The 13,783-nt window shown below is 45.2% G+C and overlaps 1 protein-coding gene across 6 annotated transcripts in view; it reads right to left on the bottom strand.

The window, feature by feature from the left end:
* chn1 (chimerin 1) overlaps positions 1-13,783 on the bottom strand; it is a 226,427-nt gene that overhangs the window by 46,458 nt on the left and 166,186 nt on the right. For all 6 annotated transcript variants that reach the window (XM_043693571.1, XM_043693573.1, XM_043693576.1 and 3 more), the window contains one exon: positions 943-1,116. In XM_043693571.1, the coding sequence (XP_043549506.1) occupies positions 943-1,116 (174 nt within the window). The remainder of the gene's footprint in view (positions 1-942; positions 1,117-13,783) is intronic.

Below are 13,783 nucleotides of genomic sequence, written 5' to 3'. Positions count from 1 at the left end.
CAATAAATTCAATTCATTTCAATTAATAACAATCTGTTCAAGCCTATTAATCTGGTCAATGGTGTTCTCACTACCAATAAGGTCCCTCTCTCTTGTAAATACTGAAGCAAAAAACCCATTTAGGGCCTCCCTTACCTCTTTAGACTCCAGGCAAAGTTCCTTCCACTATCCCTGAATGGCCCTACCCTGTCTCTGATCATTCTCTTATTCCTCATGTACGTGTGGAATGCCTTTGGGTTTTCCCTGATCCTTCCTGTCAAGGCTTTTTCGTGTCCCCTCCTAGCTCTCCTCAGTCCATTTTTTAGTTCATTCCTAGCTACCCTGTAATTCTCTAAAGCTGTGCCAGATCCTTGCTTCCTCAACCTTAAGTAAGCTTAAGCTTATTTAAGAAGCTCCTCTGCTCTTGTCATTCAAGGTTCCTTCATCTTACGATTCCTTGCCTGTCTCAGTGGGACAAAGTTATCCAATACTTGCAACAAGTGGTCCTTAAACAGCCTCCACGTTTCTGTTGTGCCTTTTCCATAGAACAACTGTTCCCAATTTATACTCCACAGTCCTGTCTAATAGCAGTATAATTTCCGCTCCCTCAATTAAATATCTTCCTATGCTATCTATTCCCATTCCTCTCCATGGCTATGGTAAAGGTGAGGCAGTTGTGGTCACTGTCACTGAAATGCTCTCCTGAGAGATCTGACACCTGACCTGGCTTGTTGCCTAGCACCAAATCCAATGCTGGGCCGAACAGCCTAATTCTGCTGCTAAGGTCTTATTAAGCAACTCTTAGCACAAGGTGAAAGCACAGGATACAGCAGTAATAAATGGCCTGCAAGTCAGAATGCTTTTAATTAGAACAGTTTTAATACAGTTAAAAACTTATCCAATTGATTACGATGGAAGTTATCAGTGAATGCTCGTAATCCAAGGATAATTAGTGATTCCTACCTCTGTTTTCAATTTCTCTAATGCACATATCCACCACCATTGGTCTTTTTGTGTTATGTGCTTTAACTAATGTTGTCAGATCGCAGCTATAGACTTTTTTCACATGCTTCAGGTCTGGTTTGCAATCATTTGGCACCATCTTGGAACATTGCTTATGAACATTCAAGCCACAATCTAGAAATACAGAATAAGAGGAACATTTTAAAATTGAATCAGAAAATTACAATTTTGCCCATATATAAAAAACACAATTCAGAGAAGGGTATATCTATTTCTATAGTCATGCAGTAAACTAAAGGTTGTATTCTCATCTCTATTAATTAATGTCTATTATAAATTTGTGTCAACACCAGAAACAAAATTCTTTAAGGTTATAGTCCACTGTGGAAAATTAGGCCTGATTCCACTTGCTTTGTCTAAGGTAATAAATCAATGCACGTGGTTATGTTTTGCTTAACTCCCTGATCTCGTACTGAATAGTTCAGGTATCTACTCATACTAAGTGGACCCTATTATGTTGAAAAGGTATTTTTGTCTATTTTAACTGAGAAAGTCAGTATAACAGCTCAGTGAAGGACCTATTCAGAATAGTGGATGGTAAAAGAAATAAATTATGGACAATTGAAGGGAGACTGACACGTATAAGTAAGTCTGACTGTACATATTGAAGAGAGGATTTTTTTTAACTGAATCCTAGTTCCTTAAAAGATTCAACAAATGAGTCCTCTGTTGTTGTGGTTCTGAAATGCTCCTGATGTTGGTTTGTGTGCTGTTATAAGTCCTAGTGGTCGCAGTAGTCTGGCTGTCAGTTCTGAAATGCTCCTGATGTATGGTAGTGTGGCTAGTCCTTTGGGTTGCGGCATGTCCTCGTTCCATTGTCTAGACTACCAGACTACCAGACAGCCACACTACTGCGACCACTAGGACTTATAACAGCACACAAACCAACAGCCACCCTCAGACAACAACTCACCAGAACGAAGGACCCGATACCCAGCATGAGCAAAACTAATGTAGTGTACAAAATCCCATGCAAGGACTGCACAAAACACTACATAGGACAAACAGGAAGACAGCTAACGATCCGCATCCATGAACATCAACTAGCCACAAAACGACACGACCAGCTATCCTTAGTAGCCACACACGGAGACGACAAGCAACATGAATTCGACTGGGACAACACTACCATTATAGGGCAAGCCAAACAAAGAACAGCCAGGGAATTCCTAGAAGCATGGCACTCATCCACAAACTCCATCAACAAACACATCGACCTGGACCCAATATACCGGCCACTACAGCGGACAGCTGAAACTGACAACCGGAAGTGGCAGGGACAGGCCACTATAAATGCCGGAGGAAACACCACAGAAGCGCTTCACAGGAGGCTCTCAAGCACTGAGGATGTCACCTAGACAGGAGATGAAACGTTTGCAACGAAAATTTCCAGCTCAGCGAACAGAACCACAATAACGAGCACCCGAGCTACAAATCTTCACCCAAACTATGAGTCCTCTTCAACACGGGAGGACTCATATGCAACTACATGGTGCAAGGGGAAAAGTATAGCAGCAGCAGTATTAATAGGAGAAGAGGAGTACAAAGATACTGAAGAGTGTGTGGGAATTAATAATGAGCCTGATGGATTTCAAAGCTTCAAATCAGTTGTTAGGCTGTCTCAGCCCTATGCCATTGCACTCAATCCTACACAACAGCTATGAAAGGGACAAAAATAGATACTCTCTATTAAGTAAACAAAACTATGCTGTGTGTCTGGGGAGTTGGGGTGAATTTAAGAAAAATTGAACAAAGCCATAACCATTTCAAAAGTTACATGGAATATGGGTGTCACTGGCTAGATCAATATTTATTGTCCATTCCTAATTCCCCAGAACGTAAGAGTCAGTCACATTGATTTGAGTCTTGAATCACATGCAGACTCGACCAGCCAAGAATGGCAGATTTCCTTTCCTAAAAAAATGTTGGGTCTTAACACCAATTAACCATGGTTGCCATGAGATTTTTATATTCCCAATTTTTATTGAATTCAAATTTTATTGTCTGCCATGATAGGATTTGAACCCATGTTCCCAGAAGAGGGTGGTGCTTGTATGGAACAAACTGTCAGTGGAAGTGGTGGAAGCAGGTACAATTATTACATTTAAAAGGCAACTGGATAGGTACACGAACAGTACGGGTTTAAGAGGGATATGGGCCAAATGCTGGCAAATGGGACTAGATCAGTTTAGGATATTTGGTCAGCATGGAATGAAGGGTCTGTTTCCATGCTGTATAACTCTATGACTCTATAACACTACCCTGGGGTTCTGAAATAAAAATAGAAAATACAGGAGAAACTTGGCAGGTCTAGCAGCATCTGTGGAGAGAGAAACAGAGTTAATGTTTTGGGTCCAGTCTGATTCTTCTGAACTGAAAGGAATTGGAAAATTATGGTTCTTATGTTCGTGACATAGGGAGAGAAGAAGCAAGTGATGGTGAGCATGCCCAAGGCAGTGATAATAGTGGTAAAGGAGAAAAAGAAATCTAAATAGATGCAAATGTTAGCTGGGAAAAGCAGAAAATGAGTCCACTCTGCTGAGAGCACAGCCAGCAAAAGGCAAGCAAGATATCGCTGCAAGCTGGTGGGAGATGTAAGAAAAATGGAGTACAGAGATCATACTGTGAAGTTATGGTACTCAATATTGAAACTTAGAGGTTTTAAAATGCTTCAGCAAAAAATGAGATGTTGTTCCTCCAGCTTGTGTTGAGCTTAATTGGAACACAGAAGCAGGTCATGGACAGAATGTCAGCATGGGAGCAAGGTGATTTAGTGAAATGGTAAGCAAGTGTAAAGTTGGGATAATTTCTCGAGACAGAGCAAAAGTATTCTGCAAAACTGCCACCCAGTCTCCATGCGGTCTCACCAATGTAAAAGAGATCATTGTGAGCAGTGACTATAGTAGACCAGGTTGAAAGAAGTACAAGCACTACTTCACCTGGATGGCGTGTTTGGGGCTTTGGACGGTGATAGCATGGGAAGGGCCAAATGAAAGTGTGGAAACATTAGGATTGATGGAAAATGGAGCATGGTGTCAAAGTGGGAACAGTGCCTGAAGGACGCTGGCAGTGGAGGGGTTGGGAAGGTACATTTGTTTGTGGTATCCTGCTGGGAGTGGTGAATAGGGTGGAAGATAATTCTTTGAATATGGAGACGTTTAGGGTCAAAGTTAGGAGAAAGGGAACCCTTCATTGTCCTGGGAATGAGAGAAAAGGCAGGCATAAGGGAGATGGTTTGGATATGGTTGAGGTCCCTGTCAACTATGGCTGCGGTGGAGGAGGGGGACACCTCCGGTTGGCGAAGATGACAGACATATCAGACACAAACAACTTAGTCGAAGGTCCCAACATGAGAATAGATGAGATGGAGATGAAGAAACTATGAAAATGGAGTGGAGCCCTGGCAGGAAGCAGTACAACTTGTGGGAGTTGGTGGGTTTGAAATGGATATTGGTGGACAGCTTTTCAAAATCAATGGAGACAGTGAAATTAAGGAAGGGAAAGTCAGAGATGGGCAAGTATAAGTTAGGGAAGGATGTAAATTGGATGTAAACTTGATGAACTTTTCTAATGCTGGATGAGAACCAGAAACAGCACGAATGACATCACTGATTTTTTTGGAGAAAGTTGTGTGTGTGGAGCCCAAGTAGGACTGGAACAAGGAATATTCCACATAACCCATAAAGAGACATGCATAACTAGGACCTGTGTGTGTACCTATTGCTGCATCTTTGAAAGGGAAGTCATGTATGCCTAATTTATTCGAGATTTTTGAGGAAGCATCAACCAGAATGGATAGAGGGAAACCAATAAATGGGTTATATTTGAATATCCAGAAGGTTAAGTCATAACGTAAGAGCCCATGATTTTGGAGGTAGTAGTATATTGGCATGGATAGAGAACTGGCTAATAGGTAGCAAAGTATGAATAAGAGGTTCTCTTTCAGGTTGGCGACGTGTAACCAGTGGGGTTCGACAGGGATCAGCACAACTGTTTACAATACATGTTAATGACTTGGAGGCAGTAAGTGAACGTACTAAAGCCAGATTGTAGATGACAGAAAAATAGGTGGAAAGGCAGTTTGTGAGAGGGATACAAACAATCTACTGACAGATATTCGTAGGTTAAGTAAGTGGTAAAAAAATGGTGGCAAATTGAGTATAATGTAGAAAACTGTGGAGATATTCATTTTGGAAGGGAAAACAAGAGAACAGCATATTGTTTAAATGGAGAAAAACTGCAGAAAGCTGTATTATTAAGGCATTTGAGGGGACTTGTGTATTAAACACAGAAAGCTAACAAACCGGTATAGTAGGTAACCAATAAGTCTAATAGAATGTTTGCCCTTATTTCAAGGGGGTTTGAGTCTAAGAGTAGAAAAGTCTTACTGCAAATGTACTATGGGCTAGTGAGACTATATCTGGAGTACCTGAACAGTTTTGGTGCACTTATTTAAGAAAAAAATATTATTTCATTGGAGGCAGTTCAGAGAAGGCTCACTCAGATCATCTCAGTATGGAGGGATCGTTTTATTAGTAAAGATTAAACAGGTTGAAACATTACTCATTGAAATTTAGAAGAATGAGAGGTGATTTCATTGAAACATATAGGATCCTGAAGGGGCTTGACAGGGTAAATGCTGAGAGAATGTTTCTACTCATGGGAGAGTTTTGTACCAGAGGGCATAGCCTCAGAATTAACAGGTGCCAATTTAAGACTAAGATGAGGAAGAATTTCTTCTTTCAGAGGACTCTGTTATCTTGGAACTCCTTGCTACACAGATTTGTTGACTTCTCCATTTTCATCTCTGGCAACAGTCTCCAGATGGACATTTATATAAACCCACAGACTCTCACAACCACCTTCTCCCACCCAGTATCCTGCAAGAACTTCATCCATTCTCCCAATTCCTCCACTTCTGCCGCATCGGCTCGGATGAGGAGACATTCTATACCAAGCATCCCAGATGTCCCACCTATTTTGAACAATATGCTTCCCCTCCTCTGTCATCCAGACAGCCCTCCACTGCACACCACCTCCATTCCCCATTACACTGCTCTCAACCTCCTCCTTCTAAATGCAATAAAGACAGAGTCCCCCTTGTCCTCATTGATGACCTCCATTTTGACAGAGTGGCAAGGAGAAAAGGTAAGGTGAAGCGAGGGCTGCCGGGAGGGGTAAGTTTTCCCGCTTAAAAAGGGACTTATCTTGGGAGTTGGGCCTCCATTTTGACAGGGCGGCAAGGAGAGAAGGTGAGGTGAAGCGAGGGCTGCCGGGAAGGTAAAGGCTTAATTTATATTTGGGCAGTGGCTAAACCCGAGAAACTACACGTGTAGTAGCTCCCTCCCGCCCCCCCCCCCTCCTCTAACCAGAAGGAAAAGACTCTGTAAGGTAAGGCTTTTATTTCTTTCTTATTGTTTGTTTTCATATATTTAAGTGCATTGTTTGATTTTAGTTAGTTCATATAAAGCTAAGCTTACAATGGCAGGGGACCTCAGATCCGTGGCATGTGTCTCTTGCTTGATGTGGGAGCTTAGGAACGTGTCTGACGTTCCTGACTCTTACACTTGCAAGAAGTGTGTCCAGCTGCAGCTCGTTTGATCACATGACGGCTCTGGAGCTGTGGATGGGCTCACTGTGGAGCATACGCGATGCTGAGGAGGTTGTGGATAGCACGTTTAGTGAACTGGTCACACCGCAGGTTAGAATTGCTGAGGGAGACGGTGAATGGGTGACCAAAAGACAGACAAAATGTAGGAAGGCAGTGCAGGCGTCCCCTGCGGTCATCTCCCTCCAAAACAGGTATACCGTTTTGGATACTGTTGGGGGAGATGGCTCACCAGGAGAGGGCAGCAGTTGTCAAGATCATGGGCAATGCTGTTCAGAAAAGTGGGAAAAAGACTCGGAGGTCCATAGTCATAGGGGATTCTATTCTAAGGGGAGTAGATAGGCGGTTCTGTGGCCGAAAATGGGACTCCCGGATGGTATGTGGCTTGAGAGATGGTGAAGGAGGGAGGGGTTCAGATTTGTTGGACATTGGGACTGGTTTTAGGGAAATTGGGACTGTTTACAACTGAACCAGACCGGAACCAATGTCCTTGGGGGAGTTTTTGCTATTGCTGTTGGGGAGGTTTTAAACTAATGTGGCAGGGGACTGGGAACCACAAGAGAAAACAAGTAGGCAGTGAGGTGGAGCGAGAGACTGTAAGAATTATGAAGATAGCATTAATAAAGGGAAGAACAGGCAGAGAGCAGATGAGCGCAAAAGAACTGGTGGCCTGAAATGCATCTACTTTAATGCAAGGAGTATAGAGTGTAGGCAGATGAACTTAGGGCTTGGATTGGTGCCTGGGAGTATGACGTTATTGCAATCACAGAGACGTGGTTGAAGGAAGGGCATGATGATTGGCAACTAAATGTTCCAGGATATAGACACTTCAGACAGGACATAGAGGGAAGTAAAAGGGGGGGTGGGGGTGGGGGTGGGGGTGGAGTTGCATTGCTGGTCAGGGATGATATCACGGCTGTGCTAAAGGAGGACACTATGGATGTCTTGGGTAGTGAGGCATTATGGGTGGAGCTGAGAAATAAGAAGGGTGCAGCTACATTGTTGGGGCTGTATTTCAGGCCTCGCAACAGTGAACGTCAGGTAAAAGAACAAATAGGTAAAAAGATTATGGAAAGATGTAGAGGCAATAGGCTAGTAGTGATGGGAGATTTTAATTTTCCCAACATTGACTAGGATACGTTGGGGTAGAATTTGAAAGAAGCTTCCAGGAGAGTTTTCTAGAGCAGTATGTCAATAGTCCAACAAGGGAAGGGGCCATATTGGACCTGGTACTGGGGAAAGAGCCAGGACAGATGGTAGAAGTTATGGTGGGGGACTTCTTTGGGAACAGTGACCACAATTCTGTAAGTTTTAGAATACTCGTAGGTAAAGATGAGAGTGGTCCTAAGGGAAGAGTACTAAACTGGGCCAAGGCCAATTATATCAAAATTAGGCAGGAGCTTGGAAATGTGGATTGGACACAGCTATTTGAAGGGAAGTCCACATTTGATATGTGGGAGGCTTTCATAGGTTAAAGATAGTGCAGGATCGGCATGTCCCGTTAAAGGCAAAGGACAGGAAAGGCAAAGGACAGGAAGGGCAAGATTCGTGAACCGTGGACAACAGGAGAAATTGTACGAGTAGCCAAGAGGAAAAGGGAAGTGTACATAAGGTCTAGGCAGCTAAGAAGAGAACGGGCCCTGGAGGAATATCGGAAGAGTAGGACAAGTCTTAAACGAGGAATCAAGCGGGCTAAAAGGGCTCATGAATAGCTTTAGCGAGCAGAATTAAGGAGAATCCCAAAGCATTTTATTCTCATAAAAGAAGCAAGCGGGTAACTAGAGAAAGGATTGGTCCACTAAATAATGAAGGAAGGCTGTGTGTCGAAGCTGAGAGAATGGGTGAGATTCTGAATGATAACTTTGAATCAGTGTTCACTGAGGAGAGGAACATAATAAATCTTGAAATTAGAGATAGAAGTTTGATTGGTCTGGATTACGTTGGCAGAAGTAGGGAAGATGTGTTGGGTAGGCTAGAGGTTATTAAGGCGGACAAGTCCCCAGGACCGGATGGGATCAATCCCAGGTTGCTGAGGGAGGCGAGAGAGAAAATAGCTGGGCCCTGACAGATGTCTTTGCAGCATCCGTAAATACAGGTGAGGTGCCGGAGGAATGGAAGTTTGCTCATGTTGTCCTCCTGAATAAGGAGGGTAGTAGGGATATTCCGGGTAACTACAGACCAGTGAGCCTGACGTCGGTGGTGGGAAAGTTGCTGGAGAGGGTACTGAGGGATAGGGTCTATTTATATTTAGAAAAGAATGGGCTGATCAGTGATAGGCAACATGGTTTTGTGCGGGGGAGATCGTGCCTTACCAACTTAATGGAGTTCTTCGAGGAAGTGACCAAGTTGATGGATGAAGGAAGGGCTGCTGATGTCATATACATGGACTTTAATAAGGCGTTTGATAAGGTTCCCCATGGTAGATTAATGGAGAAATGAAGTCACATGGGGTGCAGGGTGTTCTAGCTAGGTGGATAAAGAACTGGTTGAGCAACAGGAGACAGAGAGTAGTAGTTGAAGGGAGTTTCTCGAAATGGAGAAAGATGACCAGTGGTGTTCCACAGGGGTCAGTGTTGGGGCCACTGTTGTTTGTAATATACATAAATGATCTGGAAGAGGGCACTGTTGGTATGATCAGCAAGTGTGCAGATGACACGAAGATTGGTGGAGTAGCAGAAAGCATAAGGGACTGTCAAAGAATACAGGAGGATATAGATAGACTAGAGAGTTGGGCAGAGAAGTGGCACATGGATTTCAATCGAGACCGAATTATACAATGAACGGAAGAGCCTTGGGAAAAGTTGATGGGCAGAGAGATCTGAGAGTGCAGGTCCATTGTACCCTGAAGTTTGCTGCACAGGTGGATAAAGTGGTCAAGAAGGCATATAGTATGCTTGCCTTCATTGGACGGGGTATTGAGTATAAGAGCTGGCAAGTCATGTTAAAATTGTACAAGACATTGGTTCGGCCGCATTTAGAATTCTGTGTACAGTTCTGGTTGCCACATAGAGTCATAGAGATGTACAGCATGGAAACAAACCCTTCTGTCCAACCAGTCCATGTTGACCAGATATCCCAACCCAATCTAGTCCCACCTGCCAGCACCCGGCCTATATCCCTCCAAACCCTTCCTATTCATATACCCATCCAAATGCCTCTTAAATGTTGCAATTGTATCAGCCTCCACCACTTCCTCTGGCAGCTCATTCCATACACATACCACCCTCTGTGTGAAAAGGTTGCCCCTTAGGTTTATTTTATATCTTTCCCCTCTCACCCTAAACCTATGCCCTCTAGTTCTGGACTCACCGACCCCAGGGAAAAGAATTTGTCTATTTACCCTAGCCATGCCCCTCATAATTTTGTAAACCTCTATAAGGTCACCCTTCCGCCTCCGACGCCCCAGGGAAAACAGCTCCAGCCTCTTCATTACCAAAAGGGTGTGGATGCTTTGGAGAGTGTGCAGAGAAGGTTTACAAGGATGTTGCGTGCTATGGTAGGTGCTAGCTATAAAGAGAGGCTGAGTAGGTTAGGTTTATTTTCATTAGAAAAAAGGAGATTGAAGGGGACCTGATTGAGGTTTACAAAATCATTAAGGGTATGGACAGGATAGATAGCGGTAAGCTTTTTCCCAGGGTGAAGGATTCCATAACGAGAGGTCATGCTTTCAATGTGAGAGGTGGAAAGTTTAAGGGGGATACACGTGACTAGTACTTCACACAGAGGGTGATGGACGTCTGGAACGCGTTGCCAGCAGAGGTAGTAGAGGCAGGCATGGTAGATTAATTTAAGATGCGTTTGGACAGATGCATGAGTAAGTGGGGAGCAGAGGGATACAGATGCTTAGGAATTGACCGACAGGTTTAGACAGTACATTTGGATCGGCTCAGGCTTGGAGGGCCGAAGGGCCTATTCCTGGGCTGTAAATTTTCTTTGTTCTTGTTCTTTGACCCCACCAGTCTCCGCATCCAACGCACCTTCCTTAAACATTTCTGCCGACTCTAACTAGACCCCACCATCAAGGACATCTTCCTCTCTCCACCCCTCTCTGCCTTCTGCATGGACTGTATTCCTGATGAAGAGCATTTGCCCGAAACTTCAATTTTACTGCTCCTCAGATGCTGCCTGAACTGCTGTGCTTTTCCAGCACCACTCTAATCTCGACTCTGGTTTCCAGCAACTGCAGCCCTTGTTTTACCTTCTGCAAGGACTGTTCTCTTCACCAATCCTTAGTTTGCACCACTCTCCCTACCAACCCCCCCCAAAACCCCAGGGACCTTCTCCTCCAACCAGAAAAGATGCAAAACCTGCCGGCACACCACCCCCCTCACCTCCATCCAGGGCACGAAACAGTCCTTCCAGGTGAGACCAAGGTTCACCTGCCTGTCCTCCAACCTAGTTTACTCTATCTGGTCTACATTGGGGAGACCAAACGTAAGCTAAGGGAACGCTTCGCAGAGCATCTCAGCCGGGCCCGCAGGAGCCAACTGTACCTCCCAATCACTGCCCATTTTAATTCCACTTCCCACTCCCTTTCCAACATGTCCATCCTTGGCCTCCTCCATTGCCACAACAAATCAAACCGCAAATTGAAAGAACAACATCTCATCTTCTGCTTGGGCAGCATACAGCCCGGAGGAGTGAACACCGAGTTGTCCAATTTCAAATAACCTCCCTTTCCATCACCCGATTCCCTTCTTAGACCCTCCCCCTCCCATCTATCCCTCCCTTCCATTCCTCCCTGCCACCTACTAGATTCATTCCACCCATTGACCAACCAGGTCATACCCTCTATCTGTATATACCTATCCCTTCCTTGCCACGCTGCACCACCCCCACCTCCTTTATCTGTATCTCCCCTTCCACCCACCCCCAGTACTGAAAAAGGGTTACACCTCCTAATGCTGCCTGGCTTGCTGTGTTCTCCCAGTCTCCTGTTTGTCTACTTTGGATTCCAGTATCTGCAGTTTTTTTGTCTCCAGCAGAGAGTTATTGGAGTAATGTCCTTGTGTATATTTAAGGCTGAGATAGATATATTCTTGCTCAGTAGAGGAATCAATGGTCATGGGGAAAGAACAGGCAAGTAGACGTGAGGAGCGTCGGATCAGCCATGATTCTACTGAATGGTGGAGCAAGTTTGAAGGGCCGAACAGCCGCCTTTATTTCTTACAGTCTCAGGACTTACCTCGGGAGTCGGGCCTCCATTTTGCCAGAGTGGCGAGGAGAGAAGGAGTGGTGAAGCGAGGGCTGCTGGGAAGGGTGAGTTTTCCCGCATTAAAAGGGACTTACCTCGGGAATCGGGCCTCCATTTTGCCAGAGCAGCGAGGAGGGAAGGAATGGTGAAGCGAGGGCTGCCGGGAAGGGTGAGTCTTCCCGCATTAAAAGGGACTTACTTCGGGAATCGGGCCTCCATTTTGCCAGAGCGGCGAGGAGGGAAGGAATGGTGAAGTGAGGGCTGCTGGGAAGGGTGAATTTTCCCGCAGTAAAAGGGACTTATCTCGGGAATCAGATCTATTTGCCGAGAGGTGCGAGGGAGAAGTGAAGGATTTCTGGGAAGTCATATAATTGTGTGCTTGCGTTACCCGAAACACTACTCGGGTAGTGTCTCCCACCCATCCTCCTCCTCTAACAAAATAAAAGGACCTGTGCGCCTGATTGGTAAAGTAACGAGTTTTATTTTATTCCTTATTTTTTCAACAGTCTCTTTGGGAATTTAGAATAGTGGGAATGGAGGTTAGGGCAGTTGTATGTTCCTCCTGCAGAATGTGGGAGGTAAGGGTCACCACTAGTGTCCCTGCTGACTATATCTGCGGGAAGTGAACCCAACTCCAGCTCATCGAAAGCCGCGTTAGGGGACTGGAGCTGGAACTGGATGAACTTCGGATCATTCAGGAGGCAGAGGGGGTTATTGAGAGGAGTTACAGGGAGGTAGTCACTCCTAAGGTACAAGAAAAAGGCAAATGGGTTACAGTCAGGGGACGGAAAGGGAACCGGCAGGCAGTGCAGGGATCCCCTGTGGCCATTCCCTTCAACAATAAGTATACCGTTTTGGATATTGTTGGGGACAACAACTTACCAGGAGTAAGCAGTGGGGTACAGGACTCTGGCACAGAGTCTGTCCCTGCTGCTCAGAAGGGAAAGGGGAAGAGGAGCAGAGCAGTAGTCATTGGGGATTCCATAGTAAGGGGGACAGATATGAGGTTCTGTGGGGATGAGAGAGACTCACGGTTGGTGTGTTGCCTCCCAAGTGCCAGGGTTCGTGATGCCTCTGATCGTGCTTTTGGGATCCTTAAGGGGGAAGGGGAGCAGCCCCAAGCCGTGGTCCACATAGGCACCAATGACATAGGTAGGAAGAGAGATGGGGATTTAAGGCAGAAATTCAGAGAGCTAGGATGGAAGCTTAGAGCTAGGACGAACAGAGCTGTTGTCTCTGGTTTGTTGCCCGTGCTACGTGCTAGTGAGGCAAGGAATAGGGAGAGAGAGGAGTTGAACACGTGGCTACAGGGATGGTGCAGGAGGGAGGGTTTTGGATTCTTGGATAATTGGGGCTCTTTCTGGGGTAGGTGGGACCTCTACAAGCAGGATGGTCTTCATCTGAACCAGAGGGATACCAATATCCTGCGGGGGGGGAATTCGCTAAGGCTATTGGGGTGGGTTTAAACTAATCCAGCAGGGAACCAAAATTGTAGTTCGAGTATAGAAAAGGTTGAGAGTAGTGAGGTCCAAAATCAAATTTCAGGGATGCAAGATGGCACCGGCAAGCAAGAAGTTGGCTTGAAGTGTGTCTACTTCATCGCCAGGAGCATCCGGAATAAGATGGGTGAACTTGCAGCATGGGTTGGTACCTGGGACTTCGATGTTGTGGCCATTTTGGAGACATGGATAGAGCAGGGACAGGAATGGTTGTTGCAGGTTCCAGGATTTAGATGTTTCAGTAAGAACAGAGAAGATGGTAAAAGAGGGGGAGGTGTGGCATTGTTGGTCAAGGACAGTATTACAGTTGCAGAAAGGATGTTTGGGGACTTGTCAACTGAGATAGTATGGGCTGAAGTTAGAAACAGGAAAGGAGAGGTCACCCTGTTGGGAGTTTTCTATAGGCCTCCGAATAGTTCCAGAGATGTAGAGGAAAGGATAGCAAAGATGATTCTCGATAGGAGTAAGAGAGACAGGGTA

The sequence above is a fragment of the Chiloscyllium plagiosum genome, chromosome 7 (assembly GCF_004010195.1).
Source record: "Chiloscyllium plagiosum isolate BGI_BamShark_2017 chromosome 7, ASM401019v2, whole genome shotgun sequence".
Classification (NCBI taxonomy): domain Eukaryota; kingdom Metazoa; phylum Chordata; class Chondrichthyes; order Orectolobiformes; family Hemiscylliidae; genus Chiloscyllium; species Chiloscyllium plagiosum.
The sequence above is the reverse complement of the archived record's forward strand: the minus strand, read 5'-3'. Positions and strand labels throughout refer to the sequence as shown.